Source organism: Canis lupus, chromosome 16 (genome assembly GCF_003254725.2).
Source record: "Canis lupus dingo isolate Sandy chromosome 16, ASM325472v2, whole genome shotgun sequence".
In the NCBI taxonomy this organism is placed as follows: Eukaryota; Metazoa; Chordata; class Mammalia; order Carnivora; family Canidae; genus Canis; species Canis lupus.
The window spans coordinates 23885468-23911121 of NC_064258.1; the positions used below are offsets into that span (position 1 = coordinate 23885468).

The following is a 25654-nucleotide window of genomic DNA, read 5'->3' on the forward strand; positions in this document are numbered from 1 at the left end:
CATGTACTTGCAAGGTACTCCGGAAAACTGAGTAACCCCCAAAGGGCCCAAGCCATCACATTAAATACCACTTTCAGCTAAAGACAAACGAAAGACCTTGGGGGTGGAGGAACAGGGTTATGGGAGGTTACCAGGAAAAGCACAGTAAACAAGGGTAAAGTTGTTCTAAGTCTGTGCCTCCTCCATTCATAAGTTTCTAGGGATTTAGTGCTGGTATATATAGAGATCCCCTTACAAATGGGGATTTCCCTTGTAAATGTCTTTTACAAAAGCATAACTTCTCCTTGGTTTTCAGAACTTTTCCTTTCTTTGCTGTCTTTTTTTTTTTTTTAAATAACGTAACTCACAAGACAAAATCATATTTTGGGGTGACAAATTCTGCTCTCCTTTAGTAGTAAATTTATACCCTAGGGAAAAACCTTAAAACTCTGTGAAGTAATTAGATCAGTAGTTAAAAGACTGGAAATCTTGACACAAGGGGATAACATTTGGTTACCTTTGTGAAGCTGCAAGTAATTCTCCCTGCCCCTAGGATTCTTGACACAGCTGTACAAAGTATCTCTAATTTTAAAAGAGAAACCTGCTGAGGCGTCTGGCTGGCTTAGTAATTGGAGCCTAAAACTCTTGGTCTCAGGGTTGTGGGTTCGAGCCCCATGTTAGGCTTAGAGATTACTTAAAGGGATCCCTGGGTGGTGCAGCGGCTTAGCACCTGCCTTTGGCCCGGGGCGTGATCCTGGAGACCCGGGATCGAATCCCACGTTGGGCTCCCGGTGCATGGAGCCTGCTTCTCCCTCTGCCTATGTCTCTGCTTCTCTCTCTCTCTCTCTCTCTGTGACTATCATAAATAAATAATAAATAAATAATTAAAAAAAAAATAAAATCTTAAAAAAATAAATAAAAGGAGGAAACCTGATAAAATAAATACCTAAATTTATTACATGGCTCACCCCTAGATTACTTGGGGCTGTTTGTTCAGTTTCTATTGGCAGTTCATTTGACTATTCTTTTGAATGAAAATAATGAAGTTAGAGCTGCTCTCTGAGTTTCCTGGTGTGTGGCCTTCATGATGGTTATTTGAAACCTATCATTAGAAAGTTCCTGATATATTAGGCAATTACTATGTGTAAAGCTGATGGAAACTGCCTTTGATCTGTTTGCTTTGGTTTCTTCCATAAGGTAATTTCCTTATTAGCAACCAATTTGGATTCTTTTCATAGGTGTTAGACTTTCACAAAGTTTCCTCTTAACAGAGACTTGCTAGGTTAATGAATAAAGCTTTTTAGTGCCATAAGTTATATATTTATTTATATATATATGTATATACAGAATTTTATTTTAATTATGAATAGTCATATATGTTTATTTCCTTTATTTTCCTTTAGGTGTCTTATGAGACTAAATTTTTCTGTTTTGCAATGTGAAAAATATAAATTATCTGTGATTCTTGGACTCTGATATAGTTTGGGTTATTTCCCTTCATACCTATAGAAATTGGGTATTACCATTTTTCTCAAGCTTAGTGTATGGGAAGGAGAGTTTCATATCCTCCCCTTTCTCTTCATAAGGAAATGCAGCCTCAGAGTGATTCCATATTCCAGACAGTTCAAAGAATTCTGAACCATATGCTGAGCTTAGTCCCAGGTGAGGCTAATAGTTTTTCAAGTAGAATTTTCACTAATTCAACTAATCATAGTATAGACATAAATATCTTATAGCCTGATATCTTCTACTTTTCAAGTTACTAACATTTTAAGTAAGGTAAGTCACTTGTGTTTAAATATACATTTATTAGGCCCTACTGTGTGCAGGGCACTATGCTAGATAACACAGGAACGTTTACAGAAGAAGAGAATATATTACCTTCCCAATCCGAAATTGGTACATTCTAGGACACAGGTAGTGCTGTGAGGGTGAAGAGAGATCTGATTTACCTGGAGAACTGATTTGCTATTTAAGAATGAGAAGAGCGCTGGCCGTGAGGAATATCTTTTTTGCCTTAAGATTAAAGGAACAGAGCTTGAAGAATAAAGGGTATTTTTTAAAAATTTGTTTTTAAAAAATGTAAGTAGATGATAAATTAATTGATTGAAGGAGATAGAATTTTATACTCCTGGGACACCTGGGTGACTCATCGGTTGAGCCTCTGCCTTTGGCTCGCTCTTGGTGGGGGGGATGAGTCCCTCATTGGCTCCTCGCAGGGAGCCTGCTTCTCCCTCTTCCTAAGTCTCTGCCTCTCTGTGTCTCTTATGAATAAATAAATAAAATCTTAAAGAATTTTGTACTCCTCCAGATAATGTGTCTGGCAAATTTTAAAGAACTCAACGAAAAAAAAAAAAAAAAAAAAAGAACTCAACGGGAGAATTCCCACTGGAGTTGTACTTAATGCAATTTCCTTAAATGGGTGCTTTAAAAAAATTAAATACATTAGAAGTGAGTTATATTTTTGTTGTTTTGATTAGTATATTCATTTTCACTGTGTCATTTGTAACTTTTGTCTGTTTCTTTATCTTTTAGACTTGGAATGGCCAAATATCAAGGTGAAGTTCAAAGTTTGAAATTGGATGATGATTCAGTCATAGAAGGAGTAAGTGACCAAGTACTTGTGGCAGTTGTGGTCAGTTTCGCTTTGATTGCTACCCTGGTATATGCACTTTTCAGGTGAGACTAAAGGCCAAAATATTGAAATAATGTATATTTGCAAAGGCCACTGCTTTCTGACTGCTTCTAATAATTTTCAGTACTTCATTTAGAAAAGTGAGTAATAGACCTCAGTGATTGTGATGTGGAAATGTTGGCGTTTGGAGCTAATGGCCAAGAAAGAATTCTTGAGATGTCATCAGTGGAAAAAAAAGATGTTTTGTTTTTGTTAAGATTTTATTACTTATTTGATAGAGCAAGTGAACACAAGCAGGGTGAGGGGGAAAGGGAGAGACAAGGGAGCCCTATGTGGGGCTTAATCCTAGGACCCTGGGATCATGACCTGAGCTTAAGGCAGACACTTAACCCACTGAGCCACCCAGATGCCCTCAAAAAGGTGGTTTTATTAAGGCATGGGGACAGGATCGTGGGCAGAAAGAGCTGCTCGAGGGTTGTGACAGATGACAGATTATATACTTTCAAGTTGGGGAGGGGTTAGGGATAGCATAAGTCTCTAAGGAAAATTTTTTTTTTAAAGAGCAGTTTAATCTTCCTCTCATTTTTTTTTTTTAAGATTTTACTTATTCATGAGAGACACAGAGAGAGAGAGAGAGAGAGAGAGAGAGGTGCAGAGACACAGGCAGAGGGAGAAACAGGCTCCAGGCAGGGAGCCTGATGTGGGACCCGATCCGGGGTCTCGGGGATCATGCCCTGGGCTGAAGGCAGCACTAAACCGCTGAGCCACCTGGGCTGCCCTTGCATAAGTTTTGACTATAGAGAACAAACTGATGGTTACCAAAAGGGAGGTTGTTTAGGGGATGGATGAAATAGGTGATGGGGATTAAAGAGTAAGTACACTTACTATGATGAAAAAATAATACAAATAAAAAGTAATTATTGATAGGTCTGTAGGTACTGCCATTTTATCAGTGGTTCTCTAGTTGTTTTTGTTGTTTTTTTTCTTTCTTTTGCTTCCCTCTTGATTTGATGATTTTTTTGTGTGTGTTTGCTTGAATTCCTTTCTCTTTATGTTTTGTGTACCTATTATAGGCTTTTGGTTTGTGTTTACCATGAGATTCATATATAACATCCTATGTACATATAGCAGTCCATATTAAGTTAGAGGTAGCTTAAGTTCAAATACATCCTAAAAGTAGTATATCTTTGCTCCTTCTCGTACATGTTTTATGTACATGATACCATATTTTACATTTTTCTATTTTGGGTTTTTTTTTTTTTAAAGTAAGCTCCACACCTAATGTGGGGCTTGAACTCATGATGCTGAGATTGAGATTCACTGGATAATTTTGGTCTCTTTTTTCAAAGAATGACAAAAGACCATAAATCATTGGTAGATGATGTACTTTGTTTTTATATTAGAGCCAGTCTTTCCCTTGCCATCTTTATTTAGACCTATTTAATGTCATTTTCTCACAGCGAAGATGATCACTTTTTTAAGATTTATTTATTTATTTTAGAGAGACGGAGCAGGAGTGGGGGTGGGGGGAGAGAAGATTTCAAGCAGACTCCCCACTGAACGCAGAGCCTGATATGGAGTTTAATCCCGTAACTATGAGATCATGATCTGAGCCGAAACCAAGAGTCATCACTTAACCAACTGAGCCACTCAGGCGCCCCAAGATAATCACATTTTAATGATTGTCTAATCTAGTTCTTTAAATCTGTCTTAATTACCCTAATATTTTCTAGATTTTTGGTTCTGTACATGTTCAGCATCCCAGGCTGTTTGTTCTTGTTGTCTGGCTATACTTTTTTTTTTTTTTTTTTTAAGATTTTATTTATTCACGAGAGACACAGAGAGAGGCAGGCTCCATGCAGGGAGCCCACTGTGGGACTCGATCCCGGGAATCTGGGATCACACCCTGAGCCGAAGGCAGACACTTTACTGCTGAGCCACCCAGGCATCCGTCTGGCTATACATTGACTTTTCTAGCATTCTACAACCAAATTTTACACTCTTTTATCTTCTTTTTATGGAAAGAAACAAAAAGAAAAAAAAAAAGACCTTCCAGTTACATGGTTTATATCTATACTCTGAAAAGTAGTAACTATCTTTTTCCAAAGAGAAAGGAATGGTTTTCCAGTGTCCTAGAGAAGTGTTGTTTAGTTAGGTATATACTGGTATTTAAATGAGATGGTTCATGTGCTGTGCCTTGATAGATTGTTTTCACCAGAGAGTAGCTTTCTGTTAGAGATTGTTTATTTAGTCACAAAAAGGTAATATTTAAAATAATCTACCAAACTTTAAGGTATTTAAACAGAGTTCAATAGTTTTATTATGTTTATGTTTAGTTTCTGATTAGTTGACTTTTTTTTAATGTTCTCTTAAAACTAATGGTCATGTTTTGCATGCTACCCTGAATTTTTTACTAAAAATTGAATAATTATAAGATGTATTTTTAACATTTTTCCCTGTCCTGTTAGGATATTGATTTAGAGGGGTTTCTTTTCTTTTTTTTCTTTTCTTTTCTTTTCTTTTCTTTTCTTTTCTTTTCTCTTTTTTCTCTTTTCTCTTTTCTCTTTTCTTTTCTTTTCTTTTCTTTTCTTTTCTTTTCTTTTCTTTTCTTTTCTTTTCTTTTCTTTTCTTTTCTTTTCTTTTTTTAAGGATTTATCCATTCATTTGAGGTGGGTGGAGAAGGGCAGAGGGAGTGAGAGAATCCCAAGCTGACTCCCCACTGAGCAAAGCCTGACTGGGGCTTGATAACAAGACCCTGAGATCATGACTGGAGCTGAAATCAAGAGTTAAACGCCCAACTGACTGAGCCACCCAGGTGCTCCTGATTTAGAGGTTTTATCACTGTTGAGTATTAGCTCATCCAGAGAATAAAGGCTCTTACATAGAGTAATGCTGAGATTTTGTGGATCTAAAATATTGCTGTTAAAAATGTCTAAGTTTAGAAGAAACTGTTACTGCCAAATGGAATTAAGCTGTGAATCAGATGGAAATCTTCATCCTCACCCTGTCAACCTAACCACCACTTGTAATTTCCAATACCCTCATCTCTTAATCCCTTTCTTTTATATCAGCCACTAAATTCTTGCCCTTGAGTCTCCCTTTTAATTGTTAATGTTAAGATACTAGTGGTATGTTAGGTTTGGGCTTTTCTATATGATTTAGTTTTATTTTCTGTTTTTCTACCTCATAGGTGGAAAGATCTAATTACATATGGAAAAGTGTTTAAGTATATAATTATATAGTTGCTTATTTTGAAGGAACTTCACAGAATAAATAAATGTATTAATTGTTCTTCATATGATTTGTAAGCCTGCGGTTACATCAAATCTACAAGGTACTAGGCCTCTGAATTTCATCATTTGCCAGTTGAACCTGAAATCAGCCTATACCCATGATCTTTAAACATTACCTAAAAAAACTAAAATCTAAAAAAAAAAATGAGTGATTCATCTGATGGTGTTTTATATTCAAAATTCATTATATTTTATTCAACAGAAATGCACATCAGAACATTCACCCAGAAAACCAAGAGCTAGTAAGGGTACTTCGGGAGCAACTGCAAACAGAGCAGGTACTATTGTTATGTAACTGTGTATATTTATATGAGGAGTAATGTCACCATTCCTCTTGCATATGCAATTGTGATGAAATAATAAATTACTTTTTGGAAACATGGAGTGCTTTCCTGCTTTGTTAATTTAAATTATTCTATTGATTGGATGTTTTCTTCAGATTAGGCAAATGACTAGTTTTAACTACTCAGATGTTTCCATGTGCATGCTTTTTCTTTTTTTTTTTTTTAAGAACAGCAGTTTTCCTGTTATTTATTTGTGAGGATATAATCACTCTCTAATTGGCTTTACTGTAATGTGGTGGAAAAACTATTTTTCCCCCAAAGTCCTACCTATTCCCCAAAGACCTACAAAAAAATGACTACAATGGTGGCTCCTCCCCCCCAACTCTTCTTTTTCTTCATTGGTCAAGGTTAGCAAAACTAGCTAGGCAAAGAAGACTTTTCTTTCTCTTCTATGGTTATAAACCAGATGGACTCTCTAAGAACCGGAAATGTAATATAGTTCATGAAGGCTGGAATATACAGAATATTGTACACCTTCATGCCAAGAAAGCTAATATTAAAAAAATTAAAAATGGATTTCCCACCCACCAAATTTTAATTCCTCACAAATAAATAACTCTCTTCAAAAAAAAGTCTTTTACAATTTATCCACTCACCATATATTTATTAAACATCTACTATATGCCAGACACTGTTCTAGGCATTGAGGATTCAGTTGTGAGCTAAACAAACAAGAATTCCTGCCTTCATAAAACTTAAATTCACTGATGTAAAAATAATTTAATCATGTTAGCAGTATACTCTGTTCCAGAGCTATTGTTATTAATAATTCATGGTGGGATAGTGTTTTATAATTTACAGAGGGCTTTCACATACAACTGTTTTATTCGGTCTGCAAACATGATCAGTAAGGCAACAATTCTCATTCCCATCTAACGTATTAGAACACTAAGATTTACTTAAATTCACACTGGAATGACATGAATGGATCTGGCTATACAGAAGTCCCACACTGAGTTGCATCTTCCAGATTCCTTTGCACCACTGTCCAATTCACCTCCCTCATACCTTCCTCAGGCATAATATTTAGCTGTAGTTAGAATAAAGCTAGTGACTTAGCCCTTTCTGTGCTGTCCTATATGGTAGCCACTACCCAAATGTAGGTATTTAATTTTAAGTTAACTAAAATTAAGTACAATTTAAAATTCAGTGCTTTTTAGTTACACTGCTCACCTTTTAAGTACTCAGTACCCACAGATAAAGATTTCCATTACTGCATAAAGTTCTGTTGGACAGCACTGGTAATTGTTTTTTATTGTTTCTGTTTTGATTTAGTTTACTTCCAAAAAACAATGATGAAGACAAAAGGTAGAGAGGGGGACATTAAATGCTTTATGTTTTTCTTTGCACCATTAAAAATGATATAAAAGACTAACATCAATGTGTGATCATGGCTTATAGAATATTCTAGTGTTTTGGGACTGATTTAAGAAAGAGGAGTTTTTGTTATGTTTATTAGTTTTAGGTGACAAAAATCTTTGATTCAGTTTACAATTAATAGTTCATATTTAGCCAATTTTATAATTTTTTTGATAATTTGATGTTTTTAATGCTGGCTACTTTACAAGAGGTGTGCTGGGTACTATAAAGATAGGTTTAAAAAATTAAAAAAAAATTTCTACCAGCTGAAAAAAAAATATAAAGATAGGTTTTTATAGTATTTTAAAAGATACACATTATATACTAGTGCTAGAAACTTTTCTAGTTCCTAGGTCACTACCATGAGTCCTATAGATAAAGTTCTTATCCTCATATCATTTACATTCCAGTGGGCTCTTTGATATCTGGATGCTTCTTGTAGAGGTGATTATATTCCACATTTCCTATTACAATCACAAGTGATGTAACTGAGGAACGTTAAATTTTACTAATCTGAATTTGTGAAAGATTAAGCCCAGGTTACCAGTGTATTAAATTTTCCTTCTTCCAAAATGACCAGTATTCTTCTTTGAAAGTTTTAATTCTGGTCCCTTGTGAGGTACAGCATACCTGCAACACTCGTTAGGAACGTGGGAATGAAAAAGATATTAAAAATGATTAAAAACTAATACTTGGGAAACAGTTTGACATTTCTTTAGCTTTTGCTTTAGGCTTGTACTTCTCAGAATAACTAACTCATTCTAACAGCATAAAAGAGAAACTCTGGAGTTAATGTTGGTTTTTGTCCTTGGTGTGTTCAGGAAGGAAAGTAGAGACCCTGCAGCCTAAATAAAACAATAACACAGCTCATAACTTTATCAGACTTACAAAACTTTAAACTACTGCACATCTAAAATGTGATAAGGACTATGCACTATCAACTGTGTTCTTAAGTATAATTTTATTCCTCGAGATAACTCTGAAGACCCATGTGCATTGTATAATCTCGAATGCATGTTCTCTCATCAGGATGCCCCTGCTGCTGCTCGGCAGCAGTTCTACACTGACATGTACTGTCCAATCTGTTTACATCAAGCCTCCTTCCCTGTTGAAACAAACTGTGGACATCTTTTTTGTGGTAAGCAAACAATGCTATATTTGGGAGAAGTGACTATTTAGACCAAGACCCATATGGGTACATGGGCTGGATTCCTAATTTTGTCACATTTTGTATTTTTTTTTAAAGACTTTATTCATGAGAGACAGAGAGAGAGAGGCAGAGACACAGGCAGAAGGAGAAGCAGGCTCCATGCAGGGAGCCCGATGTGAGACTCAATCCCGAGACTCCAGGATCACGCCCTGGGCCGAAGGCAGGTGCTAAACCACTGAGCCACCCAGGGATCCCTGTCAGTTTTGTATTACATGAATGGGATAGATGGCTTCTGATACCCTGGTCTACTTGTTAGCCACTTTGATTTAGTGTCTGTGAGCTCAAAGATGAAAAAACACTAGTTGTTCAACTTCTCAGTAAACAGTAATGTGTTTCTTTGAATAATAATTTAAGTATATGAATACCATGAGGGATTGCCGAATCCTTCATTGTTTATTACTTTTTGGTAGTTTCATTTATTATTCATCCTTCCTAAGGCAGGAAGTTTCTCTTAAGACCCTACCCAAGACCTTCCCTTTAGCTCTCTTACCTCCTTTTTACCCTGCACCAGCTCAAAATGATCCTTTCTTTCTCCCATTTGTATCTGTTGTTTGAGGTTATATAGAATTACTAAGTATATAGCGCTGCTATTTATGCTTTGCAGGATGACATAAATACTTTGAAATCCATATCATGCAGTGCAGGGTCTTCTATACCTGTGCTCATTTAGTAATTACTGATCAGTCTCATTATTGCATCATCCATTAATTTCATCCTCTTCCCTAAGTTAGCTAACAAGTTATAAAACACTTAATTCAGTATCTATTTTTGTCTGTTGGGAATGCTAATGAGCAGCAAAATTATGAAAGATCAGATAGAGAAATTATTTGGCCACCAGAGAAAGCAGATACTCTCTCCTCCCCAAAACCTCTGGTAGATATTCCTAATCAATTGGACATTCTTTCTGAGTCTGGAGATGACCTCAATCATCCTCTAATACAGAACTTCAGGCAGGTGTTAAGAATCAATGAGATTTGCCAAGCTAGATGAACTCCATTTGCCAACCCAGGCTTAGGTAATTCATAGAGTGGATAACCCAGTCAATTGAAAGATGGCTGTATTGTATTCTTGGTTTCTGGGTCTGAGGTAATTGGGTAGATTGCTTCTGATAGCCTGCTGTGCTTGTTAGATACTTTTATTTACTGTCTCTTGGTTCAGAGATTTAAAATCTAGTCATTCAACTTCTCAATAAACAGAAATGTGTTTCTTTGAATAGTAATTCACGTGTTGGTACTATATCAACAGCATCTTAGCTTGGTTCCTGTATATGGAACTACAGTTCTGTTACTTTACAGTGAGCTAAGAATAATGGCAGCAACAGACTTCATCTTAAATTGGATTTGTGACCCACATTGTTTTTACTTAATTCTTTTGTTTTTTGTTTTTTTGTTTTTACTTAATTCTTTAGCAACCTTATAAAGTGCTATTCCCATTTTGCAAAAAAACTTAGATTATGACCCAGATTTAAAGTCATTGGGTCATCTCTCCCACCCACCATCTTATTTAAGGGGCTCTCTTTTTATAGAAGAGGAAAGTTGAAGAAAAGGGAAAACCTTGATAATATAGCAGATGTGTGTGAACTGGATGGAGTGTTTGATTTGCTGAACTGTGGTTTTTCTGTGCAGTAACCATTACATAATTTGCAAAGCAAGGACACCTGTACTCTAATTTTGTAGGAAAGAGATGTAGGATTAAATAAGTTAATATATATCAAAACACATTGAACTTTTGAGTGAATAGGTAGTAAAGCTAAGGCATCATTACAGATATTAATAATAATACTAACAAGATTCATAAGTTTTGCTTTCATATGGTTTCTATGTGAAATTAGATTGCTCAAATTAATATTATCTAACACAGCACTCTGAGAGCAGGGAAAGATACCAGACAAAGATTGTTTGGCTTTTAAATTCATCTTTATTTATTTAAGATTTTATTTTTTTAATTGAGAGAGAGAACAAGATAGAGAGCATGATCAGGGGGCAGAGGGAGAGCGAGAAACAGATACCCCGCCACCTCCGATTAGGGAGCTGGACACTGGGCTCCATCCAAGAACCGGGAGATCATAACCTGAGCCAAAGGCAGATGTTTAACCAAGTGAGTCACCCAGGCATCCCTTAAATTCATCTTTAAATCATTGAACCTGTTTTTCCCCACAGTCAGTGTAATGTCCAATGTGGATAGCCTTTGCTTAGCCCCTTGGTTTCCTTACCAGTCTCCTTACATACCATTTATTTCTACCTCTGGTGTTTACTCCTTCCTATTCATAAAACTTGGAGCATCCTGCTTCCTGTTCTGTATTTAAATCTTACCTATCCTACAAAGTTAGTTCAAATCCTTTCTCATCAACAAATTATTCTGATGCATCCTCCCTCCCTACGTTCCTTTTGTACTTGAGTTAATAATAAACAGTTTGAGATTTAACTACCTTCTGATTGATTTCAGTATGTCACCTTGGTCTTTTCGATTTGACTGTCATTGCTTATTCTGAATTCTGGACATTTATTTAATCTGGAAGAATCAGAATAAGGAACACAAGAAGGCTAAGTGAGGTTGCTAAGACAAGAATAAGAATACGGGAAAGATCCTAGAGGTAGAAGGGAGGCTGGAAGCACTTAGTTCAGATTCATAATGGGATCTGGATTATCTGAGAAATAGGTGTCCTGCAGAGAAGAAATGAATTGGCCCCTTAAACATCAGACAGTATTTTATTTTATTTTTAAGATTTTATTTATTTATTCATGAGAGACACAGAGAGAGAAAGAGGGAAGCAGAGACATAGGCAGAAGGAGAAGCAGGCTCCATGCAGGGAGCCTGATGTGGGACTCAATCCTGGGACTCCAGGATCATGCCCTGGGCTAAAGGCAGACGCTTAACCACTGAGCCACTCAGGCGTCCCAGTATTTTAAAATATCCCTTCTTCGTTACTGGCCTGAACTTTAGTGCTTCTACACTTAGCTTACCTGCCATTTTTTGAGGTCTATCACTCTTCCTTTAGGCTGTCTTTAGCTGTTTTGCTCCTCATGCACACCTTCAAGGAGAAAAATCAAATCCATCTAGTACAAAAATTGATTCAATTATTGAACTGGATTATAAACTATTAGGTCAGAGAGCATGTAGTCTTTGTGTCCTTTAGTTCTTTGTTATTGACACCATTGTAATTTGGCTTTCTAAATTCTTAAAAAAATAGAAGTTGTGTTTTTGTAACATATATACCAAGTTTGGAACAGAAAAATTAATATTGTGATTTGTTGGTTGTCATATTTACAATGATTATTTTACATAGGAAATACAGTATTTTTCAGCATTGGAGCAGTTAATGCATCTTGCTTTGAGTTGTATAAAAATGTCTGTATCTTAGCTAGTAGTTTAAATAAAAATATTTCTCAGTGGCTGAGAATTGTTACTAGATTTGAATTTGCCTGAAGAGTTGGTTGGATGAAATAAAAAATATTTTAAAATAAGATGATACTATGAAAATATTTCAAATATATGAAACTTTCTGAAGATTCATGGGCTTTAAAATTTAAAATATCAGTATTAATTTTTTTTTCCTCCTCATTAGGTACCTGCATTATTGCATACTGGCGGTATGGTTCATGGCTTGGGGCAATCAGTTGTCCAATCTGTAGACAAACGGTAATGTTTGTATCCAGAAAGCATCAATTTATGCTAGTTCCTTTTGTAAATTTTTAAAATTTCTGTATCTAATTTTTGAATTGTTTTGATTTTTTAAGTTTTTTGTTTTTTTTTTTTTTTAAGATTGTATTTATTTATGAGAGACACAGAGTCAGAGGCAGAGGGAGAAGCAGACTCCCTGAAGGGAGTCTGATGTAGGACTTGACCTTAGGACCCTAGGATCACACCCTGAACCAAAGGCAGATGTTCAACCACTGAGCTAGCCAGGGATCCCTTAAAGTTTTATTTAAATTCCAGTTAACATCTAGTGTAATATAGGTTTCAAATGTAGAATATAGTGAACAACACTTCCATACCATACACTGTGCTCATCATAAGTGTGGTCCTTAATCCTCATCATCTATCTCACCTATCCTCTCACCTAACGTCCCCTCTGGTAACCATCAGTTTGTTCTCTTTAGCTAAAAGAGTCTGTTTCTTTCCTTGCCTCTCTCTCCCATTTTCATTTTGTTTCTTAAATTCCACGTGAGTGAAATCATATGGTATTTGTCTTTCTCCAACTGACAGATTTCACTCAACATAATATTCTAGCTCCTTCCATGTTGTTGCAAAGTTGCAAATGGCAAGATTTCATTCTTTTTTATGTCTCAGTAATACTCTATTGTATATATACCACTTCTTTATCCATTCAGCAGTCGATGGGCACTATGGCTGTTTCCATAATTTGGCTATGGTAGATAATGCTGCTAAACATTAGGGTGCATGTATCCCTTTGAATTAGTATTTTTGTCTTCTTTGGGTAAGCACCAGTTGTTGGGTCGTAAGGAAGTTCTGTTTATCCAAAGCTTCTAAAGTGTTACTCCATTATTTTTTAAAATGTCTGAAAGATACCAAGAAAAGGAAATTTTCTTCTAAATCCCTCAATTGTAGTAAAAAAAAAACACCTGGTAAATGAAACCTTCTCAAAATTCTAGTCAGACTTCATTGTGATACTAGCAAAGGAATAGTCGAACCAGCTAATCAGGCTTAAACAAGTATTTCCCCTACATAAACTTCTTTTGGAAAAAAAAAAAAGTTCTTCCCTTCCAATTTAACTTTAAAAAAAAAAAAAAGAATTTATTTATTTATTTGACAGTAGAAAGCAAGCTAGCACACAGGCAGGGGGAGTGGCAGGCGGAGGTGGAGAGAGAAGCAGGCTCCTGAATCTGGGCTAAATCCCAGGACACTGGGATCATGACCTGAGCTAAAGCAGAAACTTAACTGACTGAGCCACTCAGGGCTACTCAATTTACTTTAATCTGCCCTTCTCCAGTGAGGGTCTAAATAGCTTTATATGATGAATAATAATTTTTTAAAATGTCTCTTTGGGAGACAGTTTTACATATTATATGATCCAGAACAGATCTTTATAGTTAGTATAGAAGGTACTTCAGGAGGGAAACAGTAAGTTTTTATAAATCTATATTGAAGACTGAAATGTCAGCACAGATGATATGTGCCATCTTTTCTCAATTTCTCTGATACCAGAAAAACAAAATACTGTTAAATTTAAGAAAATGAAATTTTTAGTTTTTTAATTAGTAAATATAGTGAAATAGAACATTCTGTCAGTTGTATACATTTTTTTCATAATTTCCTGTATACTTACTTTATTTTTCATTTAAAATAAAAATACCTGCCTTTCTAATAATGAGTTATGAACATGTAAAAAGATAGTAGCTCCTTAGGAAGTATTCCATTGTGCAAAGCAAAGTCCTAAAACAGAGAGCTTTCAAGTAAAGAAGTCAAATTGAACACATATTTACTTTTGCTACCTTTTGCAAGCCACTAAAAGAACAGGACGTTTTGTAAAAAGCCATAAACCCACAGAGACCAAAAAACGAATCAAAATGGTAGAAGAAGCCAGTTTTTCCAGAATTCTTTGTAAACTATAACAGACATACAGAAAAGCACACAAAACAAATGAGTACAGCTTATTAAATCATCACAAAGCAACACTTCAGTAATCATCACTCAGGTGAAGAAATAGAAACTGGCCTAACAGCCCCCAGAAGCCTCCTAAGGATCAAATCTCCACCCCCTCCTTCCTCTCCTAGAGGCAAACTAGTGTTTGACTTTTATGATAAGCATTCCCTTGATTTTCTTTATAGGTTTATTACTGTAGCATACACCTGTAAGATTATTTAGTTTTGTCTGATTTTTGGACTTTATAGGAATAAAACCATATAGCATGAATTGTTAAACACACACAGACACACATACCCTTTCAGCCTTTGTTCTGGCTATCCACTTATCCCCATCACTGCTTTATTTTTTGGTGTAAAGAGGGAAGTTCGGAGCTTTATCTTCCTTCTTTCCTGCGTGCTTCTACGTTTCCCAAATTCTGCCTCTTTCACATTTGACTTTGTATCACATGGCAGGTGGTGTTTTTTGTTTTTGTTTGTACTGCCTCTATGGCTGATTTGATTATGTGACACAAGGCAATCAACAGAGAAGTTTATTTGCAGGATACCACCTCTCATAATCCTTAGCTATCTGCCAGCAACACCGAGACCAGACCATATTATAGAATGGTCTCACATTAAAGAATTAGTTCCAAAAAAAAAAAAAAGAATTAGTTTCACCACATGTCCCCTCTTCTTGGCTCTTTCCACCGCTCTTCATAGGTTATATATGTATTAGCAGGTGATACCCTTCTGACCACCCATAAATTGCTAGAGCCTAGAAAGGTAGAGAAAAAATTGTTTTTATATAATAGCTTTTGGTTCCCTAACTGTAGAAGAATTCATCCTGGAAGCAAGACAGGTGGCAGGTACCTGTTCCCCATCCTGTTTCACTGGAAATAGTGTACAGGCTGCTGCTTCTGACTGTAACATGCTCCCCACTTCTCTTTCTGAATGCATACCCTAACATACCAGTGGTGTTACCTGCACTGCGAGGGCCATAATATGTTTCCAGCTTTCTGGGCACCCCAGGCAGAACTCTTTATTCTCAAGCATCATTATAACCCCCACCACAGTGCCTTATAACAGGCTATTGACCAGGTCTGCCTCCCCTTCTATCCTTGGGGAGGATAAGTTTTTGGGTATATGTAGCACTTAGCACAGTGCCTGGCCCACAGTAAGTGGTCAATTATTATTTATCGAAGGATGCATTTTTATTAGCCAATTTGTGAAGAGAGGCTGTACTTGCTTTCCTACCACCTACTGCTCTTCATCACTCCTCTCTTTGGCTGTTTGGGAAGCATGTGAGTAGTGGGAAGTCCTGGTTTTACAGCTGACCTGAAGAAGGATAAAAACAGCTAGATGATTTAAACCTAAATCTTTCACTGCTCCTTCCCATTTTTATCCTACTGTACAGTGACCATTTCTATAGGCATGGTTATATATATATATATATATATATATATATATATATATATACACACACACACACATATATCTACGTATATATATATATAAAGATTTTATTTATTTATTCATGAGAGAGAGGCATAGACACAGGCAGAGGGAGAAGCAGTCTCCCTGCAGGGAGCCTGATGTGGGACTCGATCCCAAGACCTCAGGATCACGACCTGAGCCAAAGGCAGACATTCAACCACTGAGCCACCCAGACGTCCTGGCATAGTTATATATTAAAATGTACTTGTTTTTCAAGATGCTGTCATCTTCAGATTACCTTAGTATGGTCCTGGGATATTTGTTTATCCTAACCTCTACCATGGAGGTACCATGGAGGAAACCAGGTTAAAAGCATTACATTATATATCAGTATCAAGAATTACCTTTTTTGACTATAGTAGGGATGGGTGTTTGAGAGTGGGCCTCTGCAATAACTTAATCGCTGTATTATGTTTGGTAGCATTTGAAGATATTTCAAATACCAGTGAGGTTGAAGAATAATGATTTTAATCACAAAAGAAATCCCTAATTTTTCTCTCACAATGTTAAACATGTATTTTTATGTCACTTTGCTCCTGAATATTTTCTCATAATTCTTACATCCTCAAATATTTGTTAGCCCAAACAGAGAACTACTGACTTTATTCCTAGAGTGAACTGAAAGATATTAGAACCAGTGTTTAGTTAACTTGCCCATTTGATTTTATGGGAATACAAATTACATTTTGCTTTGGATTTTATTGTAAGGCAATGATAACTTACTTTCCTCCTCATGTTGCCTTTATTCAAAGCAATGAGTGAAAAAAATAAATGAAAATAAGTTTAGAAGCTTTTCTCATTCTATTGAATAATAACACAAAAGGAAAAAAAGTAATGCTGCAGAAAGGTATAACTTTTTTTTTTTTTTTTTTTTTAATACACAGGTAACTTTACTGCTAACAGTATTTGGTGAAAATGACCAATCTCAGGATGTTGTATCATTGCGTCAAGATATTAATGATTATAACCGGAGATTCTCAGGGCAGCCCAGATCTGTAAGTAATGTTATAGCAGGTGCAAAGTTAGAGTATAATGATACTTCTGTTTTGTAATGTGAGATTGACCAAATATTCTTTGACTATAAAAAAATCTCATTGTTTATGTGTGTTGGGTAAAGTTTTAACCTTTGTCATTGTTGTCAATTACAGAGTAACAGCTTTCCCAAGGACTATAGTTCTCTATTAAAAAAAAAAAAAGCATTATAGAAGTCTTTATAAGAGAGAGATCAAAAAAGAAAAATTAGAGGGAAATGTAAAATTGACTCCAGTGCAAATCTAAAATAGGGACTGTCTAATGAAAAACTTAAAACTGAGAACTTGTGGAGAGTTTTACAATTGTGTTTTCTACTTTTTTATTTACCCTGGCCTTCTGTTTGAAATGTTTCCCTAAGTAAATCTAGATGTTGAGGTTTTTTGATATGTTATTTTAGTTACTCAAAAGCATTTGATTTTTAAAGAACATATTGACTCTATGGTTGACCTCCCCCCAAAAAAAGCATATGGTAGGTTAAAAACTCACATTTTACTGGCTCATTCAGTTTTCTTAAAATCTAACAAAGAATTCTAGAAGTGTGTGCATGACTAAGTATGTACTTCAAAAATAAGAATATGCTAAGTACATATTTATATGGAAAGTCCTCTGAGCTCTAGAGCATACATGCAGGTACTTGTCTTGCATCTCCACTCGGATATTTCACAGCGTCTCACATGCCATATGTACAATATTGAATTGCTTCCCTCCTCAACAGTGTACTCTTTTCTCAGTCTTACTCAGCTGTTTTGATTTCTTCCTTTCCCTCATTCCCCTCACCTGATCTAGAAATAAGTTGTATCATTTCTTTTTTTAGGAGATCCTGTCATTTTTATCTCATAAAAATAGGCTGTGTTTATAGCAATCATACTAGCCTAAGCCACCATCCTCTCTTGCTTAGGATAAACTGCAAGTGGCCTTGTCACTGTGACTTTTTTCTCTGCATAGCAGCCCAAATAATATTTTGAAAACATATATAAAACCATGATATTCTTGTATTTTAAAACTTCCAGTGTTTTGGAATAATGTTCCAACTCCTTCCTGTGCTCACAAAGTCCTGCATGACCTAGTTGCTCTCTCCCAAGCCTCCCTCAAAATGCTTCACCTCCACCAGCTGCCTTTCACTCTCAAAATACACTCCAAGTCTTTCCATCTTACTACCTTCACACATGACGCCTCTATTTGGCATACTTGTCCCTCTGCTTTTCTCATGGCTGACTTCTCATCTTTTAGGTTGTTCTTAAATCACCCTTCCTCAGGGAGGCTTTTCTGATCAACTAAGGTATTCACTATCATTGTCCTCTGCACTGTTCCTTTGTAGCATGTCACAAACCATACTCAAATCTCGTTCATTATCTTTCTCTCAGTAGACTAAAAGCTTCATGAGGGCAAGCATTATCTTTATATCCTCACTGCTCTATTCTCATTGCAATTTCAGTGCCTGGGATACAGTAGGTTCTTAATATTTGTTGAATAAATTAATGAGTTATCTTTAAAAATTGATACTACTCTCGGCAAAGAATATAATCTATTAAAATGTTTCAGTATTATTATATGTGCTGCCAAAACAAGCACAAAGTACTTCAGTATTAAATACTTGTGTAATCTTGTGCTTCTTTGCATGTATTCCTTATACTGTGATGTCATGTACACTTAAGAGCATACAATTTCAAACGTTGTGGATAACAGATAAATCTAGATGTTTAAACAGACAGAAAACTTAATCCAATCATTGTTGTCCTCCATAGTTATTTGGGGGCCTCTGCTATTTTTCATCCAGCAATTATTTTTTTTTGCATATCCTCTAGTGACATCTATAGGATGATTCTTTGAAAATCAACATGTCCCAAATTCAAGACCTATCACTGAACTTAAAAAAAGTCATTTTAAGATATTTATTCCTATTTTTAAGTGTGAAGCATACCATTGCTCAATTATTAATTTTTGGTAGGTGTCATATATTTGATGAGTAAGAAGTCTGGTGTGTGATGAAATTACAGTGTAATAGAGACAGTTAGCTTTGACTTTGGTATTTTCCCTCATCCAAAGTTGGAGTAAGATTGTGATTAATATACAAACATTTCTTTTTTTTTTTTTTCAAACATTTCTTAATAACCTTAATCATCCTCCTTGTCTACTTATTACAGAGTTTGTATAAGTGATACCATATGAAAACAGCTCTGATAAGGGACAGAAAAGTATTCAAAAGACATACTGGCTAGTCACTAGAATATTTAAAATAATTTATCATAGACTTGTGAAAGTTATGCAGCTGTTTTGTTTTAAATGTTTCTCCTATAGAGAATAGAAAATTAATGTAGGAAGTGATTCTAAAAAGACCATTTTGATTTTTTATGACCAAGTTTTCAAAAGGATTTACAAGATTATCTGGTGGAGTTTATATAACTATTTACTTATTACTTGCTCAGTTCTTCCCATTTTTGTCTTCACTTCCCTCTCTACTTATTTGGCACTCGTGAGGCAAACAAAATATATATAGTAATTATACGGATTGTTAAAAAGAGCTGAGCTGTGCCCAGTGGAATGAACACAGGAAGTGACTTTTTTCCTCTGGTCAGTTTATCTGCATTACCAGCCCCTGGGAAGTGAGATCATGAAAGAAGTTAAGAAATCATGTTAGTTACTTACTACACAGCACCATATGTAAAACAAATGCAAAGTTTGGAGACAGAGGATAAACTAACTTGCTCAAGGTCATACAAGTAGATATTAGTACTCTTTTGTTAACTTTATCTAGATATATTTTACTCGTCATAAAGTGCAACCTGTTTAAAGTATGTAATTCAGTGGTGTTTAGTGTATTCAGAATAAATCTAATCTAATCATCATAATAATCTAATTTTACAGTATTTTCATCATCCCTAAATCTTGGACATCCTTTCCCATTCTCCCCTTTCCTGTCCTCTCTCCCCAGTCCTTGGTAACCACTAATTTACTTTCTGTCTCTATAGATTGGGCTATTCTGGACATTTTCATCGTTTCATTGAAATGGGATCATATAATATATGACCTTTTGTCTCTAGTTTATTTCACTTAGCATAGTGTTTTCAAGGTTCATCGTGTTGTAATTTATATCAGAACTTCATTGTTTTTTATGGCCAAATAATATATCACATTTTGTTTATCCATTCATCAGTTGATGGACATTAGAATTGTTTCCACTTTTGATCTATTATGAATAATGCTTCCATTCACATTTGTGTTTTCATTCCTCTTGAGTATATGCCTCGTTGTGGAATTGCTGGATATTATGATAGCTCTATGTTTAACATTTAGAGAAACTGCCAAACTGTTTCCAATAGTTTGTGAGGGTTCCAAGTTCTCTGAATGCTTCAATTTTCAAAAATTGATATAATTTGTTAAATTTCGGCTGTGAAAATTATGCTCACTTATGTAAAAATTGATGTTTCTGTGCATATTTCAGAAGCATAATAGGTTTTTTTTCTTTTATCTTTTTTTCATAATCGTTTTCACAAAGGTAGGGTCTGACTTTCCAAAAACTTTTGTGGCAATTAGTAATTTGCTTAAACTCAAGCTAAACCAAATAAACATCCTAGGAAGGAATCAGTTTCATTGCCATTCTTAGACTGTCAAAGCCATGTAAGTTAATGTGTCTTTAATGTATACTACTTCTGTATTGTCTGGCAATTTACAAAGATCCTTTGTATACAATATCTCTTAGTTCTTAATAGCCCTGGTGGCATATACTTGGTTGCATCATCTCAGTTGTTTAAACAACTTCCCCAAGGTCACCTGACTACTAAGAGATTGACTTTGAGTTTAAACCCAGACCTGTCTGACTTTAAGAGCTGAGACTTGAGCTCAAGCCTTAGGCTCTAATCCTATATACACACACAGGTGCTTCATTTGGTTTATTTTACTAATTCAAATTAGAGAGGACTTGAATTTTGCTTCAGTATATCCTATATTTTAATTAAGTTTGTTGACATTTTAGTTGCTTTTCAGTTATCTGCTGTAAGATCTACTTTATAAGAACCTAGTTATCAAAGATCTGTTTTTAAATAAAAGATATAACTAAAAAATATGTGAAACTCCTTAATTCATGTTAACTGAGTTTGCACATTGTAAGAATATTATATTATTTTGATATCTGACATATTAGATGACAAATCATATTTTGTTCTTCCCCCTACCAGATTATGGAAAGAATTATGGATCTACCTACTTTACTGAGGCATGCATTCAGGGAAATGTTTTCAGTCGGGGGCCTTTTCTGGATGTTCCGCATCAGGATAATACTTTGTTTAATGGGAGCTTTTTTCTATCTCATATCACCTCTAGATTTTGTACCTGAAGCCTTGTTTGGAATTCTAGGCTTTCTAGATGATTTCTTTGTCATCTTTTTGTTGCTCATCTACATCTCTATTATGTATCGAGAAGTGATAACACAAAGACTAAACAGGTGAAAAAGTGTGAGTTTACTAAAATATTTCAGCCTATGTGTGAAATCAGAAGAGCCCATGGCAGTATATATAGCATTTGAATATTATTGTACAAGCTTAAAACCACTGTATGGCAAACATTTGATTTCATTTGGCAAATGCCTAACAAGATAGGACTGGAATTTTTACATTACAGGTTCTAATATTAAGATTAGAATTATAATAACTTAACAACTATATCTTGATTCTGTGTTGTCTCTAAGTCTCTGGAAAAAATATGGAATTATATAAAAAGGGATAATTTTGTACCTTTTTATTTTTCCAAAAATTACTCAGATTAATTGGAAAAATAGTAAGATACTGTTTTACAGTTTATCCAATTTATCCTTCTCAGTGTGTATCTATATGATAATATATCGCTACGAGATGCATCTAATTATTTTTGTTACAATAAAATGTTGTACAATATTGGGGGAAAGTCAGTGTGTCTTTTAGTACTAGCTAAGTTTTATGCATTTGGAGCAGTTGTGCTTTTCCATTTTGATATAATTCTTTGCTATCAGCTACAGTTAAAGAAGAAACTTGAAATTTATAATATGATTTTTTTAAATTTATTTATTCATGAGAGACACAGAGATAGAGAGAGATGCAGAGACACAGGCAGAGGGAGAAGCAGGCTCCATGCAGGGAGCCCAACGTGGGACTCCATCCCGGGTCCCCAGGATCAGGCCCTGGACCGAAGTCGGCGCTAAATCGCTGAGCCACCCGGGCTGCCCCTATAATTTGATTTTATGTTTTGGTTTATAAGACACTTCTTAATCAAAAGAAGAATTAACATGATACAAGACATTTATCTGTAGTCAGCACACATGATTTTTCTCAGTTGTAACATTTAAACAAGAATTTGGTTTTTTTTTTTTTTTTTTTAAGATTTTATTTATTTATTCGTGAGAGACAGGGGCGGGGCAGAGACAGAAGCAGGCTCCATGCAGGGAGCCCGACTTGGGACCCGATCCCAGGTCTCCAGGATCACACCCTGGGCTGTAAGTGGTGCTAAACCGCTGGGCCACTAGGGCTGCCCAAGAATTTGGTTCTTTTATAGAAATCATCTATCAAAGTAACTTGTAAAGGGAAATTTTTTTTCAGGAACCTCTGTGATACTGCAAACACATAGTAGTTTGATGCATTTCTGAGGAAAGTAGCTTTTCATGGCAATGAGCATCAAAGACCTTGGGATGGGTATAGGGACACTATTTAAATTTAACAAGAGATATTACTGGTGAGCTATACCAACAGAATGGGCAATTTTGGTTTTCTCTTATCAGAAAACTTTTGTAATACTGTCCCTAGATGGCAGCATATAGCCCAGATTCCTCAGGTCTAACACAATAAGCAAGTGTTGTCTGAGGCAATTCAATAAAAAAGTTATCTTGCTTTTTTGATGGCTACAGCATAAGTACCTAATGCTCTCATCTGCAGTTTTCTGTTTTAGAAGAATCAAAACCACAAGGTTATGAAATCCTGACTCCCTCAGCTGGCACTGCTCATCTGTGAACTGGACAGCAAGGTAATCAATCAATGCCAAGGGGTCAGTGCTGGCTCTGTCACCTTGCAGTCACTGATGGTCATACTGTCCGTCCATATGTTAGTAAGCCTATTTATATACTGAGGGAGAAAAACCCCCAAATCTATCACATTCTCTCAAGTTCATCTGATTAATCATCAATTAATGAGATGCTGAATGAAATACCAGTAACAGTATTTTCTAATTTGGGTGTAGGACAAAGGTATTGCTTGTCATAGAGAAAACAATAATGCATAAATGTAATACATTATAATTAAAGCATTTCTTGCATACTTGACATCCTTAGGACAGTCATGTGAAGAAGGCAGAGTATTGCTGCCTGCCTTTTCATAGATGAAATCCATGTGTTACAGATTAAATTTTGGTCTGAAGCCATGCACAAATAACTGCATAAACAGGTATTAGACTCTTAGTAAACTCCTTAGTATGGGTTCAAATAGATGTGAAGGTTACTATGAAGAGATGAAGCAGGAGAGAAACTGGGAACCTTGGGAAGCCTTTCAGAACACACTGGAGTAGCATTAACTTAGGTGATTTAAGAGGAAGGGTCTAGAAAGATGATATATCAAGACTTCATGAATCCTAATTCTACAGTTCCAAATCAAATGTCCAGAGTGGTGACATGTTTCAGCTGCAATTACCTGTTGAAAAGCTAACAAGTTGGGACTTGGGTATGCCACCATTTACCAGACTAGAAACAGATTTGTCACCAATTACAAATTTGATGTGGGCTATAGCAATGTCATTTTTTTTTTGAAAGGATTTAATTTTCTCTGCATGTATTCTGCTTCAAATGTCACATTTCTAGTTATAAGTTTATTGTAATATTTGTAATTCCTTCTAAGACTTTCCTGATAGAGGTGTATTGTACCAACTTCTGTAACATACAAAGACACTATATAATGTGAAGTCTTATTAAATTGAAAAGGGAACACGTGGACATCTCAGAATTTTAGGACTGCTTATTTCATCTTTCCTGATTACTGATAATAAACGTGAAAGGGATTTGAGATTATTTAAAGCAAGTAGAGTCAATCAGTGTTTTAAAATAGTAATACTTCTATGATTTAGAGTTAGATCATATAAATCAAAGGAACAATTTGGATTTTTGTAAACTGCAATATTGTAACTTTCACAAAAACAGATGGTCCAACCTGAGGAGCAGAAGATAACTTTAGGCATCATGGGGGAACATGATGGTGGAAACAATTATTCTGTTCATTAGAACACTGGTTTCAGCTACTATAATTCTCAGCATTTGAAAGCAACAAGGGTCCCTGTGGCTGTGCAGATACAAACCTCACAGGGCTATTTCAGTGGACTGGTGGTTTGGTCCAAACTTTGTGACTTAGGTTGTCAAGCAGTTACTCTTTTGAATAAAAGCAATATATCTAAAATTAAAAACTTGTGTTATATTCCTGTTTAATATTGTTTGCTTTAAAATTCAGAACTCCTGAAATAGTGTTCAATGTAATTGTTGCAGTGACTTTTTTTCACTAACAGACATCCAATGTCTCATCACATTTCTAATTATGCTTACATATTTTTAAACTGAAAAAGTATAAATGTTTTTATTTTTGAGGAAAATTATTTTTTTTAAGATTTTATTTATTTATTCATGAGAATACACAGAGAGGAGAGAAAGAGAGAGGCAGAGACACAGGCAGAGGGAGAAGCAGGCTCCATGCAGGGAGCCTGACGTGGGACTTGATCCCAGGTCTCCAGGATCATGCCCTGGGCTGAAGGCGGCGCTAAACCGCTGAGCCACCTGGTCTGCCCTGAGGAAAATTATTTAACGTGGGCAATCTATTCTGGTGGAATTGGAATTAGAATTTAGGCTTGTACACTGATTTGCCCACCCCTATTTCTTTAGAGTATATATTTGATTACCTTTTTTTTTCCTAACATCTTTTTTTAATTTTAATTCCAGTATAATTAGTATATAGTGTTACATTAGTTTCAAGTGTACAATCTAGTGATTCAGCAATTCTATACATTACTCAGTGGTCATCATGTTAAATGTACTCTTAATTCCCTTCACCTATCTCACCTATCCCCCTACCCATCACCAGTTCTCTATATTTGAGTCTGTTTTTTTTCTCTCCTTTCTATGTTTGTTTTGTTTCTTAAATTCCATATGTGAATGAACTCATATGGTATTTTTCTTTCTTTGGCTTAATTTCACTTAATATTACACCGTATAGATCTATCCATGATGTTGTAAATGGCAAGATTTCATTCTTTTTATGGCTGAGTAATATTCCATTATACACACACACCCCCCCCCCACATCTTTTTTATCCATTCGTCTATCAGTGGACACTTGGGCTGCTTCCATATCTTGGCTATTTTATTTTTATTTTTAAAAAGATTTTATTTATTCATGAGAGACAGAGGCAGAGACACAGGCAAAGGGAGAAGCAGGCTCCCTGTGGGGAGCCCAATGTGGGACTCGATCCCAGGATCCTGGGATCATGACCTGAGCCAAAGGCAGATGCTCAACCATGGAACCACCTAAGTGCCCTATCTTGGCTATTTTAAATAATGCTGCAGTAAACATAGGAGTGCATGTAGCTTTTCAAATTAGTATTTTCATTTTCTTTGGGTAAATACCCAGTAGTGGAATTACTGGGTCATATGGTAATTGTGTTTTTAACTTTTTTGAGGAAAATTCATACTGTTTTTTCATAGTGGCTGCGCTAGTTTGCATTCCCACT

The 25654-nt window shown here is 35.6% G+C and overlaps 1 protein-coding gene across 5 annotated transcripts in view; it reads left to right on the forward strand.

Annotated features, from left to right (window-relative positions):
- The window catches only part of RNF170 (ring finger protein 170), a 28756-nt gene extending 4415 nt beyond the window's left edge, over positions 1 to 24341 (forward strand). The window contains exons 2-8 of one of the 5 annotated variants that reach the window (XM_025443521.3): positions 1566 to 1641; positions 2515 to 2658; positions 6110 to 6185; positions 8640 to 8748; positions 12386 to 12459; positions 16784 to 16894; positions 21107 to 24341. In XM_025443521.3, the coding sequence (XP_025299306.1) occupies positions 2522 to 2658; positions 6110 to 6185; positions 8640 to 8748; positions 12386 to 12459; positions 16784 to 16894; positions 21107 to 21376 (777 nt within the window). In that variant the 5' untranslated portion in view covers positions 1566 to 1641; positions 2515 to 2521 and the 3' untranslated portion in view covers positions 21377 to 24341. Of the gene's footprint in view, positions 1 to 1565; positions 1642 to 2514; positions 2659 to 6109; positions 6186 to 8639; positions 8749 to 8856; positions 8981 to 12385; positions 12460 to 16783; positions 16895 to 21106 lie in introns of those variants that run through there. The other 4 variants (XM_049095025.1, XM_049095024.1, XM_025443472.3 and 1 more) reach the window with 4 other exon arrangements.
- Positions 24342 to 25654: the final 1313 nt, after the last annotated feature.